Consider the following 21,554-nt stretch of genomic DNA (forward strand, 5'->3'; position numbering starts at 1 on the left):
CTGGTGGGCCAGGGCCTCCAGCAGAAGGGCCGCCACCGGGGGGGGCTAGCCTTCCCAAGGGGGTGTTTACATGTTGGCCATGAGCATAAGAGTTACCATACGTCCGGTTTTCCCAGCCATTTCCTCTTGTTTGATCCGCCACACTCTAGGTTGATTTTTCAAAAAAAGAGGAACCGTTGGGGATTTTTACAGAGCAGATGTTGTATTTCAGAAAGAGCTGGCCCAGAGGCCTGATCAGTCCCTTCCCTGCAGCCCCAGGGCTCAGATCCTGCCTGTGTAATGCAGGGGGTGAGACTAAAAAGAAAAGGAGTTCTTGTGGCATCTTAGAGACTAACCAATTTATTTGAGCATAAGCTTTTGTGAGTTACAGCTCACTTCATCAGATGCATACTGTGGAAAGTGTAGAAGATCTTTTTATACACACAAAGCATGAAAAAATACCTCTCCCCACCCCACTCTCCTGCTGGTAATAGCTTATCTAAAGTGATCACTCTCCTTACAATGTGTATGATAATCAAGGTGGGCCATTTCCAGCACAAATCCAGGGTTTAACAAGAACGTCTGGGGGGGGGGGGGGGGAGTAGGAAAAAACAAGGGGAAATAGGTTACCTTGCATAATGACTTAGCCACTCCCAGTCTCTATTCAAGCCTAAGTTGATTGTATCCAATTTGCAAATGAATTCCAATTCAGCAGTCTCTCGCTGGAGTCTGGATTTGAAGTTTTTTTGTTGTAATATCGCAACTTCCATGTCTGTAATCGCGTGACCAGAGAGATTGAAGTGTTCTCTGACTGTTTTATGAATGTTATAATTCTTGACATCTGATTTGTGTCCATTTACTCTTTTACGTAGAGACTGTCCAGTTTGACCAATGTACATGGCAGAGGGGCATTGCTGGCACATGATGGCATATATCACATTGGTGGATGTGCAGGTGAACGAGCCTCTGATAGTGTGGCTGATGTTATTAGGCCCTGTGATGGTGTCCCCTAAATAGATATGTGGGCACAGTTGGCAACGGGCTTTGTTGCAAGGATAGGTTCCTGGGTTAGTGGTTCTGTTGTGTGATATGTGGTTGCTGGTGAGTATTTGCTTCAGGTTGGGGGGCTGTCTGTAAGCAAGGACTGGCCTGTCTCCCAAGATCTGTGAGAGTGATGGGTCGTCCTTCAGGATAGGTTGTAAATCCTTAATAATGCATTGGAGGGGTTTTAGTTGGGGGCTGAAGGTGACAGCTAGTGGCATTCTGTTATTTTCTTTGTTAGGCCTGTCCTGGAGTAGGTGACTTCTGGGAACTCTTCTGGCTCTATCAATGTTTCTTCACTTCCGCAGGTGGGTATTGTAGTTATAAGAATGCTTGATAGAGATCTTGTAGGTGTTTGTCTCTGTCTGAGGGGTTGGAGCAAATGCGGTTGTATCGCAGAGCTTGGCTTTAGACAATGGATCGTGTGGTGTGGTCAGGGTGAGAGCTGGAGGCATGTAGGTAGGAATAGCGGTCAGTAGGTTTCCGGTATAGGGTGGTGTTTATGTGACCATCGTTTATTAGCACTGTAGTGTCCAGGAAGTGGATCTCTTGTGTGGACTGGACCAGGCTAAGGTTGATGGTGGGATGGAAATTGTTGAAATCATGGTGGAATTCCTCAAGGGCTTCTTTTCCATGGGTCCAGATGATGATGTCATCAATATAGTGCAAGTAGAGTACGGGTGTTAGGGGACAAGAGCTGAGGAAGCGTTGTTCTAAGTCAGCCATAAAAATGTTGGCATACTGTGGGGCCATGCGGGTACCCATAGCAGTGCCGCTGATTTGAAGGTATACATTGTCCCCAAATGTGAAATAGTTATGGGTGAGGACAAAGTCACAAAGTTCAGCCACCAGGTTAGCCGTGACATTATCGGGGATAGTGTTCTTGATGGCTTGTAGTCCATCTTTGTGTGGAATGTTGGTGTAGAGGGCTTCCACATCCATAGTGGCCAGGATGATATCAGGAAGATCACCGATGGATTGTAGTTTTCTCAGGAAGTCAGTGGTGTCTCGAAGGTAGCTGGGAGTGCTGGTAGCGTAGGGCCTGAGGATGGAGTCTACATGGAGTCTACATGCTGTCACGGTGCCAATGCCTGAGATGATAGGGCGCCCAGGATTTCCAGGTTTATGGATCTTGGGTAGTAGATAGAATATCCCAGGTCGGGGTTCCAGGGGTGTGTCTGTGCGGATTTGATCTTGTGCTTTTTCAGGGAGTTTCTTGAGCAAATGCTGTAGTTTCTTTTGGTAACTCTCAGTGGGACCAGAGGATAATGGCTTGTAGAAAGTAGTGTTGGAGAGCTGCCGAGCAGCCTCTTGTTCATATTCCGACCTATTCATGATGACAACAGCACCTCCTTTGTCAGTCTTTTTGATTATGATGTCAGAGTTGTTTCTGAGCTGTGGATGGCATTGTGTTCCGCACGGCTGAGGTTATGGGGCAAGTGATGCTGCTTTTCCACAATTTCAGCTCGTGCACGTCGGCGGAAGCACTCTATGTGGAAGTCCCAGTCTGTTGTTTCGACCTTCAGGAGGAGTCCACCTAGAATCCTTCTTTTTGTAGTGTTGGTAGGGAGGTCTCTGTGGATTAGTATGTTGTTCAGAGGTATGTTGGAAATATTCCTTGCGTCGGAGACGTCGAAAATAGGATTCTAGGTCACCACAGAACTGTATCATGTTCGTGGGGGTGGAGGGGCAGAAGGAGAGGCCCCGAGATAGGACAGCTGCTTCTGCTGGGCTAAGAGTATAGTTGGATAGGTTAACAATATTGCTGGGTGGGTTGAGGGAACCATTGCTGTGGCCCCTTGTGGCATGTAGTAGTTTAGAAAGTTTAGTGTCCTTTTTCTTTTGTAGAGAAGCAAAGTGTGTGTTGTAAATGGCTTGTCTAGTTGCTCATAATGGTCCCTTTTGGTCTTGGTCTAGGAATCAAGTGCAGCTTGACAAGTGTTCAAGGGCTTGGGCTAGACAACAGTTGGTGGCAAGCGGGGGTGTCACTGTACCCTGTAGTAACCTGCTGTGCACTGTGTGTGCATGTGGACCTTGCTGCTGCACACTAAACGTTTCCCAGTGTGCTTGGATCTACTCCCATTCCAATGCAGCATAGCTCCAAGTGCACTGGGGGGCTTTTAGTGCATGCCCACAGGTTCCACCCAGGCTCTTAATGTGCGGCATATTTGTGCAAGGTAGATTTACACCCCAGCTTGCTGTGAACTAAAGGTTGGTGTAGATGATTGTCTGTGCCAGTTCCAGGTCCTACTGCTGTGAAAAGCAGTTAGCACTTAGGCAGATATGTGCCTCATGGTGACACTGTTGGCAAGCCAAGTGGTGTAAAATGAAACCAAAAGAGGGGGTGGCTGAAGTCCAGTGCACATCGAGCCCTACAAGACTTTCAATGTGAAGGCAGAGGGAGTGAGGCATAATGACATTAATCTCTGTATAGGGGAAAGTATTGGTCTGTGGGCTGAGCGGTTTCTGTTCTTTTTATAAACCAAGTAACTATTGTTCTTATTTCACGCTGTTGGGGACACTGGGGCATGGCCACTAGGTAACTCGAGGGGATGGAAGACCACGAGTGTTGATGAAGCCCCCTCACACTAGGTCCAGGTGTCCTTGGCCCCCCCCCCCCCCCCCGCCTGGAGGCACTCGCAGCAGCTCTGTGTACTAGGCCCAAGTGTCCTTGGCCCCCCAGCCCGAAGGCACACACAGCAGTTATGCTGAGGATCTGCAACAATATGCTGCAGAGTCAGACTGCCTGAAACTTAGCAAGGCCAAACAGGGCAGATATGGAAGAACAATGCTGAATAAAGCAGCTTTATGTATAGTTTAACAAATGATACAGAGAACAAGGGAACTAGCTGGGAACTGGATTGGCTGGCTATATGGATACTTGGGGTAGCTTGCTATTGGATAAGTAGGCTGGGAAAAAGGATGTATAAAAGCCTGTGTAACTAACTTCCTGCTCTGTGCACAGGATTTGAGATTCAAATCTCCCTGTACCTCTTTGAAGCTTCAAATAAACTTTTCTGCTTCTCCACCCCGTTGTGATTACTGGGTGTAGCACACCGGGTAACGAACCACTCAAGCTGTTGTTCAGCCTCTTGGCACTGGGTGCCGGCAACAACTCTGTACCCGAAGCCTTGTTTGAAAGTTACCAGTCAGCTTTGAAAATGTTTGAGTGCTGTCTCTTGGCAGAGCTTCAGTTGCTGATACAATAATAGAAAAGAACAGTTTCTTCTCAGCATTGAACTTCCTTCGACCCTTTGTGCAAGAGGTTTGCCGCCGCCAGTGGTAAACAAAAAAGGGACTATAAACACCGACTTCCTATGTAACGCTGCTGCCCAAGAGACTCAAGGCTGTTGTAAAATGTCAACATTCCAAACCCACTGCCCTTCGTGTACTGGCAAGAGATGTGTTCAGGCTTTTGGGAAATTTTAAAATGATGTCAAACAGCAGCCGTTGAACCTGATGATCTGATTTGTCATCAGCTGAAGTCAGAGGGCAAGAGGGAGAGAGTCCAGCGAAGGGCAACAAAAATGATTAGGGGTCTGGAACACATGACTTATGAGGAGAGGCTGAGGGAGCTGGGATTGTTCAGCCTGCAGAAGAGAAGAGTGAGGGGGGATTTGATAGCTGCTTTCAACTACCTGAAAGGGGGTTCCAAAGAGGATGGCTCTAGACTGTTCTCAATGGTAGCAGATGACAGAACGAGGAGTAATGGTCTCAAGTTGCAGTGGGGGAGGTTTAGATTGGATATTAGGAAAAACTTTTTCACTAAGAGGGTGGTGAAACACTGGAATGCGTTACCTAGGGAGGTGGTAGAATCTCCTTCCTTAGAGGTTTTTAAGGTCAGGCTTGACAAAGCCCTGGCTGGGATGATTTAACTGGGAATTGGTCCTGCTTTGAGCAGGGGGTTGGTTTAGATGACCTTCTGGGGTCCCTTCCAACCCTGATATTCTATGATTCTAAGTTGTTTTGTGGTTGTATTGAATGTGCTGTCTCCCCTTCCTCATTTCGCCTGTGAGTGCTGAACAAACAAGCCCTTGGCTCATAATGTTCCATGCTGCCGTCCATGCGGCACCAGCGTCCCTGTACGCAGTAGGCCTGAGACCAGGGACCATGAGTGAGGTACCACTCTGACCAGCAGAATCCAAGAAACCTGCTCACACAAACTGAGCATGCTCAGTAACACTACTGAAACCGACTGCTTTCACTCCACCCCCTCCTTGCCCCTCCCTCCCCTACTATCTGCAGGCACAGATCATCGCTGTAAGTACAACCCTGGAATCACTGTATGATTTGATTGATTTAGAGGAATTCTATAAAATATGACCCCCTGAACTTAATATGCGTCTTGTGGATTGAGCACCTAAGCATCCATGTGTTGCCGGCTGACTGGCAGATCAGTTTGTGGACAGTAGGTCCAGATATGAAGAGACCACCAAGGGCACTAGCCTAACCATGGGTCCTGAAAAAGAGAACCAATGGAGGCACCCCAGATATGGGATTCTGATAAACCCCTGGCGGTGGGTGTGTGGGGGTGGGGGAACAGCTGACCGGGTCGGTCCTGGGCCCGGTTTTGTTCAATATCTTCATAAATGATCTGGAGGATGGAGTGGATTGCACTCTCAGCAAATTTGCGGATGATACTAAACTGGGAGGAGTGGTAGATACGCTGGAGGGGAGGGATAGGATACAGAAAGACCTAGACAAATTGGAGGATTGGGCCAAAAGAAATCTGATGAGGTTCAATAAGGATAAGTGCAGGGTCCTGCACTTAGGACGGAAGAACCCAATGCACAGCTACAGACTAGGGACCGAATGGCTAGGCAGCAGTTCTGCGGAAAAGGACCTAGGGGTGACAGTGGACGAGAAGCTGGATATGAGTCAGCAGTGTGCCCTTGTTGCCAAGAAGGCCAATGGCATTTTGGGATGTATAAGTAGGGGCATAGCGAGCAGATCGAGGGACGTGATCGTTCCCCTCTATTCGACATTGGTGAGGCCTCATCTGGAGTACTGTGTCCAGTTTTGGGCCCCACACTTCAAGAAGGATGTGGATAAATTGGAGAGAGTCCAGCGAAGGGCAACAAAAATGATTAGAACACATGAGTTATGAGGAGAGGCTGAGGGAGCTGGGATTGTTTAGCCTGCAGAAGAGAAGAATGAGGGGGGATTTGATAGCTGCTTTCAACTACCTGAAAGGGGGTTCCAAAGAGGATGGCTCTAGACTGTTCTCAATGGTGGTAGATGACAGAACGAGGAGTAATGGTCTCAAGTTGCAGTGGGGGAGGTTTAGATTGGATATTAGGAAAAACTTTTTCACTAAGAGGGTGGTGAAACACTGGAATGCGTTACCTAGGGAGGTGGTAGAATCTCCTTCCTTAGAGGTTTTTAAGGTCAGGCTTGACAAAGCCCTGGCTGGGATGATTTAACTGGGAATTGGTCCTGCTTTGAGCAGGGGGTTGGACTAGATGACCTTCTGGGGTCCCTTCCAACCCTGATATTCTATGATTCTATGACCCCAGTAGGCCCCCCAAGGGAGCTCAAGCACCTGAGGTGTAGTATCTGTAGATGAACAAGGATAGAGCAGCCATGAGGCTGTGGCTGGTAACAGAGCCACCTTGCCTGAGGGGGCTGCCAATGAGGGGGAGGACCCTGCATCCCTGCCACTCCAGACCTTAGGACACCAGAGATATGGCTAGGTTAACAACAACTTTGCAGGGGGACAAACCTACACCAATTCCCCCCAAATGCTCAAAGGGTCACTTCTAGGCAACCACCCATCCCTAATTGGGTGGAACAATCCTGAAAGATACTTTTTCCCAGATTCCCTGCAGCACTGCTCTGAGCCTGCCCAAGGCTCAGTGTGGCACCAGCCTCTTCCTGGTGTGTGTGGGGGGAGCTGAGGTAGGTCTTAGCTCCCCACCCCCTTACCATGAGGCCCCACTCCTCCTCTCCCCCACCCACAAGGCCCCACCCCTGGCCAAGCCAGAGCCAGGCAGTAGTAAGAGCTGCCCAGGGAGCCTGGAACATTGTAGGGAGCCCTGGAGTCCTGGACCCACCCCCTGCCCTGGATGGCATGCCCCAGCAGGCAGAGCCAGAGGCTGTTCTTGGATTGGTTTTACTACTGTCTGGTTCCAGCTTCTGGCCAGGGGGCATGGTCTCAAGAGGACAAGGAGCAGGGGGACAGGGCCCTGGAGGGGGAAGAATGTGTCCCATTTTTGCATTTTGAAAAGGTGGTCACCCTAGTCACTTCCTACCCCAGCCTAGGGTAAGGATACCCCAGGCTGCAGTCAAGAAGGCTGACACATGGCAGAATATGGGTTCACTGGTCTCCTTGCTCCCTGGCAGATGAGTGGGAGGAGATAATTCTACAATCCATATCAGTTTCAAACCCCAAATTTTGGGTTAAAAGGGCTCAGGAGACTGCATGGAAACTCCCCATGTGCATCCTGTTAGTGTGAGCTAACAGACAAGACCGAAGAGAGGATGTGAAACTACTCTATCTTGTGTTATGAAAAGTCAGATTGATTGATTAGAAACTGTGCTGTAAGAATCATGAAAGTACCTGCTATGTCAGTGTGACAAACTGGGACTGTTCTTAATGTTTCCTCTGAATAGTGTGGGGGGTGCCTCAGTTTCCCCTATGCAGTTCTTAAGTATCTAGGTGGTGGGATAAGGGTGTATGATCGTTGCAGAACCCTAGAGGGCAGGTGTGTGCAGGGGTCTGGACACACAGAATGGCCAACATCCTGTTTCCTGGCAACTGATGGCCTCAGCCCTTCCCCCCTGCAGGTGAGAGCTAAAGGGATTGGAGAACAAAGGAATCAGGTGACCTCCTGGCCCAGGAAAGGGACAAAGCCGAGAGGAGGAGGGGCTGGATAGAGTTTCAGTTTGAGGCTGGCTGGGGAGTGAAGTGCAGAAGTTGTCTGGCTCACTGCCCCCCAAAATGGACCCAGCTGAGCAGTCCTATTCTCTGCACCTACAAGCTGTTTTAGACCATGTTCCTGTCATCTAATAAACCTCTGTTTTACTGGCTGGCTGAGAGTCCCGTCCGACTGTGGAGTTGGGGGGCAGGACCCTCTGGCTTCCCCAGGACCCCGCCTGGCTGGACTCTCTGTGGGAAGCGCACGGAGGGGCAGAGGATGCTGAATGCTCCGAGTTCAGACCCAGGAAGGTGGAAGCCGTGTGAACTGTGTGTCTTGAAGACAGGCTGCTCACAGAAAGGAGACTTCCCCCAAGTCCTGACTGGCTTCAGGGGGAGCAGTTCCAGAGCATCACCTGGGGACTCCGTGACAGTCAGCTACCAAGGAGATGGGAAATATGCTGTGGCATCCATGCAGGGGCATGCAAAGGAATAAAAATATGACTGGTTCTGGAGGGGCATGTTCTGTACCCCTGCCACAGCACCAGGGCCTGAGGAGCTATCAGCTCCCCCTGTGGCTGGAGGAACTCACTCTCCCCCTGCTGCCCTGAGGCCAGAGTTCTGTGTCCCCACTGATTATTTGGGGGCTCATGCCCCTGCTTGCCCCCCCTTGTCCATACCCCTCCATCTATGGATAACAATTGTGGGTTCAGACATCCCCAGGACACTGGTTAAAGTGACCCTGCTCAATTCATCCTTGATCAGGGAAGACATGACATGGGAATTTTTTGTAATATTGTTATGAATCCTATGCATGCTTCCATTTCTCCCCCTACTGAGCATTGCCAACCAATGGCCTGGGGTGGCGGGGGGGGCGGGGGCGAGAAACAGAATTAAGTTTGCTCTCAGGGTAGACTAAAAGATGGTGTAGGAGTGTCACCTCCCTGCCCTGCCTGGGTGGAATGAATAGTGTCATTAAAGAACTGGGCTGACACCTACTCAGTTCAGCAGGGGATCCAGAGAGACAATGCAAACTCCAGTGACTCATGCATCAACTCTCAACAGCACTGCCTGGAGAACAAAAGCCTGAGCTGGGGCCAAGAGTGGATATACAGTTGGCTTCTAGAAGAGGCTGGAAGCTCTGGTCTAAGGACAGAGGGCCAGAAATGGAATCCATTACAGCTTGGCCGGCTGATGGCACTGGCTTGGCCTCTCTTTGCTAACCTAAGGACTTTCAGTTTCCGCAGTCACGTGACCTATAAATTGTTACCTGATTGAAAAGGCTGGCTGTTGTCTCTGCAAATACTCACTGAGAGCTTTGTCCTTAATAGGGTACAGTATGAGCCTTCCACAGGAATCTGGCGTGGCTGGATTCTCTGCAGGGAGCCATGGAAAGAGAAAGGGATTGCTGGTACTGAAGGCCCTATCCCAGAGTCTTGGATGCCACAAGGCTGCCCCTAGTGGAACTGTGTGGGCCCTTGGGACCCAGCCCATTAAAGCAGTCACTCCCAAGAGACTGGTGACAGGCTGGGGCATAGATCAGACCCTCTGAATCTGTGACAGCCTCTAGAATTACTTATTCTCCAGGGGTGTGACTCCACTCAGGTACTATGTTTTGAGAAGGGAAAAGTTATGGACCTGTAATTCTGTTTCCTTTGAAACTGTTCTGACAGGCTTTTCACTCACCTGCCTTCCTCCCCACTAGTGATGGGGGTTGGGGGTGTTATATTTATAGAGAAAATACTAGTTGGTTTTCATTTTTTTTTTTTAAAGAAGATCTTCAAGCCTTTGCTGCTTGCCTTACTTCCTTTGGGAGTTCTGCCCCTGCCCAATAAGAAACCACCTGGAAAGCTCCAAGGTCAGAGGTTAAGCTGAGCAGGAGGTGTGCAACTGCTACATAACTAGGCTCTTGCACCCTACTCTTACAGTGGTTTAGGGGCTCATCTTAACAGTTTGGGGATATGCTTCAGATTTTGCCCTAGGAAGCTGAAACACAGAAGTGAGAATCCTGTTACACTATCTTCAGAGAAGTAAAGTTACAAGTCAGTAATTTTCCATTTCCAGAAGATAAAAATAGAGCAACAGGGTGAAACAGCTATGCAAGTACATGCCTCAAAAAGCAGGAACAGCACTGAAATGCAAGATTAAATAGAGGCCTACAAGAACACTTGCAGTCAGAGGAAAAAAATCACAGCAGCTAGCTTCAGCTTAAGTGTTGGCCTGGTGGATTTCATTACGATAAAGCTGGAGAATGAAAATTGCAAACGGTTTCTAAAAATCACATAATTCAAATTAGAAGGGACAGACTTTTGTTTTGAGGAAAGATGTCCTCTGAAACCTACAGAATATAATTCGGTTGAGATTCTGTTCTCCTGCGAGGTGTGGAAAATGGGAATGCTGTGTATATAAGGGAGAGCAGAATTTTCAGGCTATGATTTGGCCACTGGGTCTGACAAAAGGTGAATTTAGTTTAAGTGAAGCATAAACACTTTACAAAAGAAAAAATAAGGCAAACATACAGGGGTTAAAAAAACCCTGGAATAACAAACTCTAGCCCTGCCTGTTTTTTGTTGTTGGCTTTGAAAATTCTTTGCATTATTATAACATCCACAGAGACCCATAATTCTCAGATTCCTTTTGTGGTCCAATTTTGCACTTTTGGTCTCAGTCCAAATTTTTCTTTTCTTTTTTTTACTAAATGGAAGTTTGAGCAAAAACAGATTGCCCTTTTATAAGTTACCAGTGTGGGAAAAAACCCAAAATGTTGTTTTTTCCCCATATATACATTTTGATTAGAAATTTTGCATACAAGTAATTTGAATAATGTCTGAAGGTAGACCATAGGCTCATTTTGTACATCACATTAAGATCAAAAGCTCAAGCCAAAACTGAAGGAAGTCACTTGAATAGCTATGAGCATTTAAAATTTCATATCTGATGTGATGCCTGCACTTTAGTTTTCTTTCTCCCCCCCCCCCCCTTTTTAAAACACATTGGATGCAAGGCAGCACTTAACTTTCAAGGCAACTTATTTTAGATTCTGAAAGGAAAGAGTATTTGATGACAAATGGAAGAACATCTTTCAACTTATTATTCTCCTTCCAGGGGGAGGGAGGTGCCAAAATAATTGTGCAGAGAGATTGAGCCACTGTTTATTCTAGTTTTCTTAGACACTGATTCAATAATGCATGTAAATATATGCATAAGTCCCACTGATGTTAATGGTTGTTAAGCATGTGCTTAAGTGTTTTGCTGAATTGAGGCTTTAACATCTTGTATTTCATTATAAGGCAACCAGTTTTACAACTCAGAGACTACCTGCATACTCTGTATAACATTTCCAGAATGGATGCATTGTGAGATCTTGGGAACTTTCTATTGTATGTTCCCACAATGCAGCTATAACATTTCCAGAGTAGATAAGTTCAAACAGCTTTACAATAAGGCAACACAGCCTAGAGGGCTGAGCACAGGGCTGGGATGTAATCCCCTTTTTGCCACAGATCAGCTGCGTGTCCATAGGATAGGCATAGAGGGTTAACAATGTTCAGACAATCAGGTTAGTTAAACAGCTGTGCATTTTAAGCTGTTCTTAATTCTTCAAGTTACTCCATATGGGTAGACCCCTGCATCTACATGGCGTCCCAATGAATTCAAGTTCACCTGCATCTGGGTACAAGTGACCACAAACATGGAGCAACTTGCAGGACTGAGGTCTATGTACATACTTTACACATATTATGGTACAGCAAAGAGTTCTGTCATTATCTGACTAGTATTATTAACAGTCAACTGACCATAAGGCTGAAGTCCATTTCCCTTTCATTAGAATGTAAATTCTGAACCTTAATGGTGAGTAGGACTCAATTTTCACTTCCTACAGTATACACACACCTAAAGGAATTTAACTTTCCTTTGCATCATTTACTGCTACATCTTAACTGCAGACATTAATATTGTTTTCTACACACAAACTCCAAACAATAAAATAAAATGTATTTCAAACTGCAGAAGTTCTGGCAAAAAATTAAACTCTTGTGTTCTGTCATCTAAAAAGCAGATCATTAAACACCTGTATATTGTAAATTGACATTTTCATCCAACATTTTTAAGGAATTAAAACACTGTTTAATAAAATCAAAAATACACTGGACCTGACATTCTGGTAATAAAGGCAAACATTTCATTTTAATATTTATCTGCACAACAGAGGTCAGAGGATCTCAGTAACTCTACTGAGTAGCACTTAATACAGTAAAACTCTGGGTAACTACAAAAAAAATTCTGTAGAACAACGATTTGCAAACTGGTAAAGTTTAGCTATAGTCTTTATATATACATATAAAAAGAAAAAGGCAAGGTTTTCCCCCAAAACAGTGAAATTAATAATCACTTAAAATACTTCAATTTTTTTTAAACAAGAGAAAAAAAAGTTTAATGGCATAGCCCTGCAAACCCTTCCTCCTGGGAGTACGCAAACAAGTAACTCTACTGATTGCAAAGGGAGTGCGTGAGTAAGGACTGCCCACAGCAGGAAAGGTTTGCAGGCCTAGATCTTATCATATACAGAAAGAATTTTGTATTTAGGACAGATTTTTTTTTTTTTTAAATAAAATCCTATGAAAGTGCAAGACTTACAAGAGTGAAACATTTCTAAACAAAATAGTAACTGGTATAAGACCTGTTTCTACCAAAGTGCTGCATCACACACTAATGGCCACCTTGCATGCAAAAATGCACCTGGGCAAACTTTCCAATAGCTGTCTAATACATACGTGGTTGTGTCTTGGATGGTGAATTATCATTAGTAGTACCCACCAAAGCAGCTCTCCATCAGAGGCACTTTTCCATACAGGGTCAGCTGCAAAGGGAAACTGATTGGGATTGAACATTAGCTCACTGCTGCTGAAATATTCTAAATATCCAAATTTGCAGTCTTTGAGCCTCACACGAATCTTCTTATATCAGTGTAAATCAGGATTACATCCACTGAGGTCAATACAATTATACCAGTGTAAACGGGAAGGGAATTAGAAATCAGTGTCAGGCCCCTTCTTTATGACTCCCTATGAAATAAAGATCTGATTCAAAGTCTGTTGATATCACCCAATGGGAGTCTTTTCATTGACTTCAATGGACTTTGGACTAGATGAGGGGTGACCAACCTGAGCCTGAGATGGAGCCAGAATTTATCAATGTACATTGCCAAAGAGCCACAATAATATGTCAGCAGCCCTCCATAGGCTCCCCCACCCCCGTTCCCAGCGCCTCTCACCCTCCGGCAGCCCCACCGATCAGCACCTCCCTCCCCGCACCTCCCAATCAGCTGTTTTGTGGTATGCAGGAGGCTCTGGGGGCGAGGAGCGAGGGCACAGTAGGCTGAGGGGAGGCGGCAGGAAGGGGTGGAGTGGGGGCAGGACTTGTGGCAGAGCCAGGGGTTGAGCAGTGAGTACCCTCCGGCACACTGGAAAGTTGGCTCCTGTAGCTCCAGCCTCAGAGTCAGTGCCTATACAAGGAGCTGCATATTAACTTCTGAAGAGCCACAGGTTGGCCACCCCGGACTAGATCATAATGTGTAAGTACAGCAGCACCAGGTCCTGCAAACAATTTTAAGAATGTAGGGCATAGATATATATTTTAAATGCTATCCTACATATTATATTTTACCACTCGCATTTGGAAAGTTACTCCCAACTCTTCCTAAAATCCTACTAGAAACCCTGTATAAAGCTTCCAAATAAAACAAAGCAGGGATTTTAAATTACATCCAAGCTAGAATAATTTTCAGTGGAAATCTTCATATTCACAGTAGGAGACAAGCCTTTTTTTTAAAAAAATACAATTTTATCTCAATCATACCATTGTGATTTGCTGGATATGAATCACTAATTTAATTCTAAATAAAACCTGTGTATTATAATGATCATCTAGCCCATTTCAACTTGTAGACCACTTCATAAGAGACAAGTACTGTCATGGACTGTATCTCCTCCCCCTCCCAGTTCCCCACAGATTGATTCTCACTATATTTTATTCTGCAGACCCAGAGGTAATGTGGTGGAAGGAGCACACAGGGTCACATGCCCCTTCAGATTTCTGCCAGGATTTATGTGCTCTGCTCTGAACCCCGCTGCATACCACCAGAACCTTTACATTGTGTCCCCCCACTATCAACAGTTACGAGTAGTCTCTGGTAATATATCCACAGATCACTGATCATTGGTAGACTATATTTTAAGTACGTTTTCTATCATCCTGTTCTGGATAGTTTACGACATTATGAATCATAATTTGATAAATTGGAATAATCTCACATCCCTTTACTAGCATCAGCACTGAACTGAAATATTTTCGTTAAAAAACAAAGTCTGAGGTTCCCAAATCATTAACAGAAGTTCACCCCAAGTTTCAAGTTACAAATAAATACATTTTAATACAAAATAGTAGCAAAGTCACTTCCTCTTGTAGTTTACCTGCCAAGCCTATTGCATTTTTCCCTAACTGCGACTAGTATTTTTTCAGCCTGTTGTACCCAAAGTAGAACCACCCGCATTTATGTAGTATGTAGGCAATAATCCAATGTATTCACAATTTTAATGTCACGTGGTATGTTATGGTAATGATTTGGTATCTCAAAGTTTGTATGCATTTATTTTAAAAAGCATTTCAGTTCATCATTAGGTAATGAACGTTAAAGATTTTTTTTTTAAATTGCATCAACAACAGGGCATGTTTCTGCAAAGTGCTAACTTCCTCCAGCTCCCATTGCAATAAATGGGAGCTCAGGGTGCTTGGGAAGATCTTGACACTGTGCAGGATCAGATCTATAGATGCATTAGAGATTGGGACTATCTTTATGAAAGGAAAAAAAAATTTTCAAATAGATGTTCTTAAAGCAGTGATCGGGTGGAATTTCCCCACTGTCTTCTCAGAAGTATCTTTAAATGATAGCATCATGTTCATCACTGTAACAGAAACACGGTAATTAATCATTTGCAAAAGCATCAATGGTCTACAATACAATATCAAAAGTTTCAGAATGTCATGACCCACTTTACTGCTCTCAAGGGTTATTTGCTAATAAAGGCACTCATCCTGGAAAGTGCTGAGCACCCACAATGCCTGTATGGGATTTTCTGTTAGTGCTTCTCAGAACCAGGCCTGATGTTAAAACACTTACCTTTCACCACATGCCTTAAGCCTTGCTCAACATATAAGACATTGCAGTGTTTTCATATTTCATTCGTCTAGCTAACTAACTACCAAAGTTCACAATGGGTACATTTTATTCTGTCTTCCCTCGCCTATATTAGTGATTGAAGCTATTCACCCTATTTCTTTCTCTTCATTTTTACTCTCAAAAATGAAATTATTTAAAAACAAACAAGACGATTTTCTGGTGTTAATCCTACATGAATTTATCTACTGGATTGCATTTTTTTAAATAATGGTTTCTGAAAACACCAATCAAATGCAGATATCCTTTTTGGGGCAGGTAAACATTTTGAACAAATGGCTAACAGTGTATTATTTGGACAAACAAAACACTTGGATTCTGCATGTCTTGTTCACCCAACACTCCTGTGACTTCAATTGCTATTACACATCAAATGTTTTACTTAGTGTTTTATTTACTACCCATAGACATGACCCCAGGAGCTACACAAACTAAGAGAAACAACAAGTATGTCATCAGAACACAAAGAGAACATTTTTTCTTGCTGCACACAGCCAAAGAATATAGGATGGGACCTATCTGATACTCCCTTTTTAAGTACATTGGCTTTAGAAAAAGAATGCCTCCACTGACCCACGGATTGTACACTCTTCAGAGCAGAGATCATCTCTTTGTTACGTTTGTATTGTGCTGAGTACAACTGGGGTGAGATCTATAGGTCTTACTGCAATAAAAATAATTATTAATAAATAACAGGATTTTAATATAGGGCATTCTGATAATAAATTTCTTGATGTGTAATAACTGCCTGGATTAGCTGCTTTGCTCATGATGGAGAACTTGTAATCAAAATAAACTGTCTGATGTATAATAATAGTTGACGGCATTGAGAGTTTTGGTGGCAGATCGTCATCTACCTTCTCTTTAATCAATAATTTTGAAATGTTATCAGAAAAAAACAATTAAGTTTATTTAGCCTGGTTTGTTGCTATAAACCTGCACTGCTTCTTGCTTACAGTTGTGTTATCCTTTTCAGCCTTCACTTTGGGAAGTGCTGAGCATCCAAAACTCCAACTGAAGTCCAGGAGGGATCTCCTGGTGCTCAGTTGCGCTGAAAATAAGGCCCTTGATATCTGTTCTTTATATTTTCTCCAATTTCTTCTAGATTTTCCTAGCATTTGGCCTTAAAGATGCCAAATGGCAACTACCAGGACACCACTTCTGAGGAACACTTGTTTTTTTTCTCCTACTTGTCTAATACTTCTCCAGTTACTCACACCCCTTTCAAAACAGATTTTACTCATTTGATAGGTTCATTAACCAGCCCTTAACTTCCAGGGTGCATTTCACTCACTAATTGGTATATCATATGTTCCAATCGATCAAATACCTCATTTTACCTGCTTTTTATCAATAGCTTTTTTGACAATGGGGTCATTATTTCCTAAATGTCCACACAGGTCTAACAAGAAAAATAAAGACAAGACCGTTTTTAAAAACAGAGGAGAGTAAAATCAGAGAGGAGTATTCCGTCGAGCGATTCTTGTGAAAGGACAGGGGCAACTAATGCTACAGTGCTTTGAAAAGCAGTGTTGCCAATTCCCAATTTCATGATGACTTCCACAAGATATGATGTTATTCTCAAAGCCCACCCCCTGGAGTCATGTGAGTTCATGAGGCATCTCAACTTTCATTTAAAACAAAGATGTTTCTAGTCCTCATTGTTGTGGAGAAAAGGTTAAAATGCACTAATCAAAAGACTCAAAAAACAAAAGGCACATAAAAAGAATGCCCATTTTTTAACATCATGATTTTTAAGCTAATCTTATGATCTTGGGGCTGGGGGGGGGAAGAAGGGGCTGAAACATGATTTTTGAATGCTTAGGATTGGCAATACTGGGAAAGGAATAGATGAAAATAAGAGCTAGTTGAGGATTCTTGCATGTGCTTCTTTGTTTGGAGATGGTTGGTGGAGGCTGGCTGAACAGTGGGGTGTTGGAAGAGTCACTGATGATAAGGAGGGGGTGGAGCCGTGACTCAATGGATCCTGTGACCAGCAAACAGAATTCAAAAGAGGGAGATGTACCAGAATCCCTTGACACTATCAGAGTAACAGCCGTGTTAGTCTGTATTCGCAAAAAGAAAAGGAGTACTTGTGGCACCTTAGAGACTAACCAATTTATTTGAGCATAAGCTTTCGTGAGCTACAGCTCACTTCATCGGATGCATACTGTGGAAAGTATAGAAGATCTTTTTATACACACAAAGCATGAAAAAATGGATGTTTACCACTACAAAAGGTTTTCTCTCCCCCCACCCCACTCTCCCGCTGGTAATAGCTTATGTTGAATTGGAATTCATTTGCAAATTGGATACAAAATAACTTAGGCTTGAATAGAGACTGGGAGTGGCTAAGTCATTATGCAAGGTAACCTATTTCCCCTTGTTTTTTCCTACCCCCCCCCCCCCCCGAAGTTCTTGTTAAACCCTGGATTTGTGCTGGAAATGGCCCACCTTGATTATCATACACATTGTAAGGAGAGTGATCACTTTAGATAAGCTATTACCAACAGGAGAGTGGGTTTGTGGGGGGGAGGGGGGAGGAGAAAACCTTTTGTAGTGGTAAACACCCATTTTTTCATGCTTTGTGTGTATAAAAAGATCTTCTATACTTTCCACAGTACGCATCCGATGAAGTGAGCTGTAGCTCACAAAAGCTTATGCTCAAATAAATTGGTTAGCCTCTAAGCTGCCACAAGTACTCCTTTTCTTTTGACACTATCAAGTTCCAACAATTCACTGCAAGTAAAACAAACACCTTCAACTGACATGGAGAATGGAAACCATAGGGAGTAAGGCAATCCAGTGTAAAGATGTTCCAGCTTCTGACCAAGAGGGTCTAACTCCCCAGGGTGAGATTACAGTTTGGGCAGTAGTGCACAATGAAAAAAAGAGAGAAGGCAGCTTAGCAAGAAAAGCAAAAGACATTCTCTGAACCGATACAGTTCAAATATGTCCTGACAAAATAGCTGTTGTTCCCCTACAAGAAGGAGTAACATAGCTCTAATAAACCAAAAATATGCAGTAGCCTGATCAGTGACTAAGAAACAAGTACTGCATGGGATTAAAAAAGAAAGCAGAGGCAAGTGATTCTAATTAGTGACTCTACAGCAGGGGAGGGCAAACTTTTTGGCCTGAGGGCCACATCTGGGAGGGGAAATTGCTTTCAGGGCCAGGGCAGGGGCTTGGGGTGCGGGGGTGGAGTGCGGGGGTGCGGTGTGCAGGAAGGGGCTCAGGGCAAGGGGTTGGGGCAGAGGAGGGTTGCGGGGTTTATGAGGGGGCTCAGGAAAGGGGGTTAGGGTGCAGGAGGGATGTGGAGTGCAGGAGGGGGCTCAGGTCAGGGGGTTGGGGTGAAGGAGGGGTATGGGATGTGGCAGGGGGCTCAGGGCAGGGAGTTGGGGTGCGGGGTGCAGGAGGGGTTCAGGCTCCGGCCCGGCACTGCTTACCTAGAGCGGCTCCGGGGTGGCAGCAGCACGCACTGGGGCCAGGGCAGGCTCCCTGCCTGCCCTGGCCCTGCGCCACGCCACTCCGGGAAGTGGCGGGCACCACGTCCCTGCGCGGCCCCTGGGGGGGGGGCGCAGAGGGCTCTGCATGTTTCCCTCACCCATTGATACCTCCTGCGAAGCTCCCACTGGCCGCGGTAACCTGTTCCTGGCCAATGGGAGCTTTGGGGGAGGTACCCACAGGCAAGAGCAGTGTGCGGAGCTCTGTGCTCCCCCAGCCCCACCCTCAGGGGCTGCAGGGAAAAACTGCTTCCTGGAGTGGCGTGGTATGACAGCGGTGGCAATCCCGCAGGCCGGATCCAAAGCCCCTAGGGGCCGGATCCAGCCCATGGGCTGTAGTTTGCCCACCCCTGCTCTACAGCAAGGAACCCAGCCCAAGATGTGACCCATATAAAGAAACAGGTACCAGGATGAAGGATCCTAATACTTAGTCCTGCCATGTGTGCAGGGGACTGGACTAGATGACCTCTCAAGGTCCCTTCCAAGCCTATGATTCTATGATCTGATAATGCATGTGATGAGAAACCTGGAAAATGATAGGGCCATTTCCACTAACTCTAACCCATATAGGAACAAGCGAAGGGAGTGTTAGGTAAGACAAACAAAAGACCAAGTTATTTGACTTCAGGGATTTGGGAAGAGACCTGAAGGCAGACTCAATACATGTGATCTCTTGGAGAGCCAAGAATAAGATAGGAGACAAACCAGTGGATGTGCCTATATTGTAGAGGGGAGGATTTGAGGTTCATTTCAACATTTTCAAACACGAGTGCCCAAAGTTAGGCGTAAGTTTGTAAATGTTGGCTATAGATCATTGGAATGCTTTCTGTGATGACAGATGACTGATTTAGACAGTCTCTGCTTAAGCAGGTGGGGTAACAAACCCTGGATTCAAAACTGGCTTGTTAGCCAGTCTGTAAATTATGGTAGACTGTAAGGGGGAAAGAGGGATAGTCATTTAATTCCAAGAATCTGGCATGTGCATCCAATACATCCAGGAGAACATAGAAGATAGAAATACTCTACTACAGAAAACGAAGAATAAGAAAAAATACCGTCAAAAGCGTCTATATGCAGATGGAAAGGAATGAGAAACTAGGAAGAAGAAATAAAAGTGTTGACAAATGATTATTTATTGAACATTCAGCTAGTGGGAATGTCACCACAGATAGGTTGCAATAAGTACAGGAGGGATAGAGAGGAAAGTAGAGGAAGAGTAGCTATACGCATAATACGAAGAAATGATAGGACTGGTGAGTGTGCGGGTGTGAGGGAGAGAAAAGGGTGTTGGTGAGAGAGAGAATTCTTCAGGCATCAGAGTTCATGGAAGAAATATTCAGCAGTGAAGAATTCTAGTAAATATTAACATGCAAAATTCTGGAAGAGGGCTGGAGGTTCTAAAAGGCAGCACAATTACAGCGTAATAGCACTACACAAAAGAAGAATGCAGAGAACAAGAGATGATCAATATATCTTTCTGAGGAACTTCTCAAAAGAAGTATCTTAGGGGTAACCCCTCCACCCCCAAAAAAACCCAACCCTAACCCTATAGTGGAAATGGAGAAGGAAACGGGAACAAGATTAGAATCCGTCAGAACTTTCAGGGACATAAATAAGGACAACAAAAAACCAGAATGAATGAATTTAGATTAGCTAAAGGGCAGGGGAGTAAGAAAGGAATTTATAGAACAGATTAGAATGATTATTTGTATTATTGCAGTGCCTAGCATAATGGTGATTGTGCTTGACACTGTACAAACAAGTAGCGTAAAATCTAAGCAAGAAAATCCCTAATAAAAAATAGGCCCCATGAATAAATGAGGATCAGTTGAGGTGAAACTGATGAAGGCTCTAAGCGGCTGAGATACTGGCCTGCCTTTTTAAAAAAAATCTGCATTGAACAAGAAAGTAGAGCATTTTCTTCTCTTCATTTCCAACAAGAAACCAACAAATTAACAGGGGAACACACCTCCAAAAAACTTACATGGTTCTGTACTGAACACCTCTTCTCGAGTGATATGTTTTACACCCAACATAGAGAATGGCTAGCATTCCAAGTGTCAGCACAATGCCACCGAAAAAACTGCCCACATCAAATCTGGAGGTTCTGGATAGCACAGCTGCAGATTTTGGCGTGGCTAAGAAGAAAACAAAAAGAAAGTTTTTATGACGCTTGTAACTTTTGCTGTAATGTACTGTGACTCCAGTTCTCTCTGTCTAGGTTCTTATATACCCTCTGCCCAATCATAACATCATCTCAGGACCTCAGGTGACGACTTTATACTGTGCTGCTGGTAAAATATCAACCAACTCCACTGGAACCCAGAGCCACATTCTTAAGTGCCAGATTCTGGCCAGCTTCAGCACACACAGTGAGTGAGGAGGATGGCACTAGGAGCCACTCTGCTCCCTTATACACTTGCAAAGGGGCTGGCAAGAGTCCAATTGGCAGGCAACTCCCTCTACCTCAACACCTCTTTCTGCCCCAGTCAGTGGAGCTTGCCAGGCATGGAGTGGAAAGCACGACAAACTCTCTTCAAGGTTGGTGCTTTCCAGAGATCTACAGGAAGGCTGGAATTTTGGAACAGCAAACACAAACTGATCAATCATAATTGAATATTCATTTCCATAGATTCTTGAGCTATGATATATTCTTACCATACACTTTTCCTTAAAAATTACTAGTCTACCTGAATCAAGACTCAGCCTTAACTCCTAACTCAGTGGGTTAGGAAAACTGGGTTTCCCACCTGTAGATACAGCTATTCGTCCCAACAGAAAACTGCACAATCACCATCCACCTATGACAGATTCCTGTCCCAGAGATCATGCACCTGGGTAACCCACCCCACACCTTCGCCCAGGCAGATTCCAATCCCAGAGTGGTTTAACCAATCGAACATCCCAATCAAAAGATGCAATTTAAGCTGATGTGGCC

General features: G+C 44.9%; 1 protein-coding gene across 2 annotated transcripts in view; it reads right to left on the reverse strand.

Moving 5' to 3' along the window:
* Nucleotides 1-12,045: 12,045 nt before the first annotated feature.
* Nucleotides 12,046-21,554, reverse strand: part of TMEM123 (transmembrane protein 123) — a 33,073-nt gene continuing 23,564 nt past the window's right edge. For both annotated transcript variants that reach the window (XM_048844010.2, XM_048844000.2), the window contains 2 exons: nt 20,601-20,754; nt 12,046-14,841 (listed from right to left, as the gene is read on the reverse strand). In XM_048844010.2, the coding sequence (XP_048699967.1) occupies nt 14,817-14,841; nt 20,601-20,754 (179 nt within the window). In that variant the 3' untranslated portion in view covers nt 12,046-14,816. The remainder of the gene's footprint in view (nt 14,842-20,600; nt 20,755-21,554) is intronic.

The sequence above is a fragment of the Caretta caretta genome, chromosome 1 (genome assembly GCF_965140235.1).
Source record: "Caretta caretta isolate rCarCar2 chromosome 1, rCarCar1.hap1, whole genome shotgun sequence".
Classification (NCBI taxonomy): Eukaryota; Metazoa; Chordata; order Testudines; family Cheloniidae; genus Caretta; species Caretta caretta.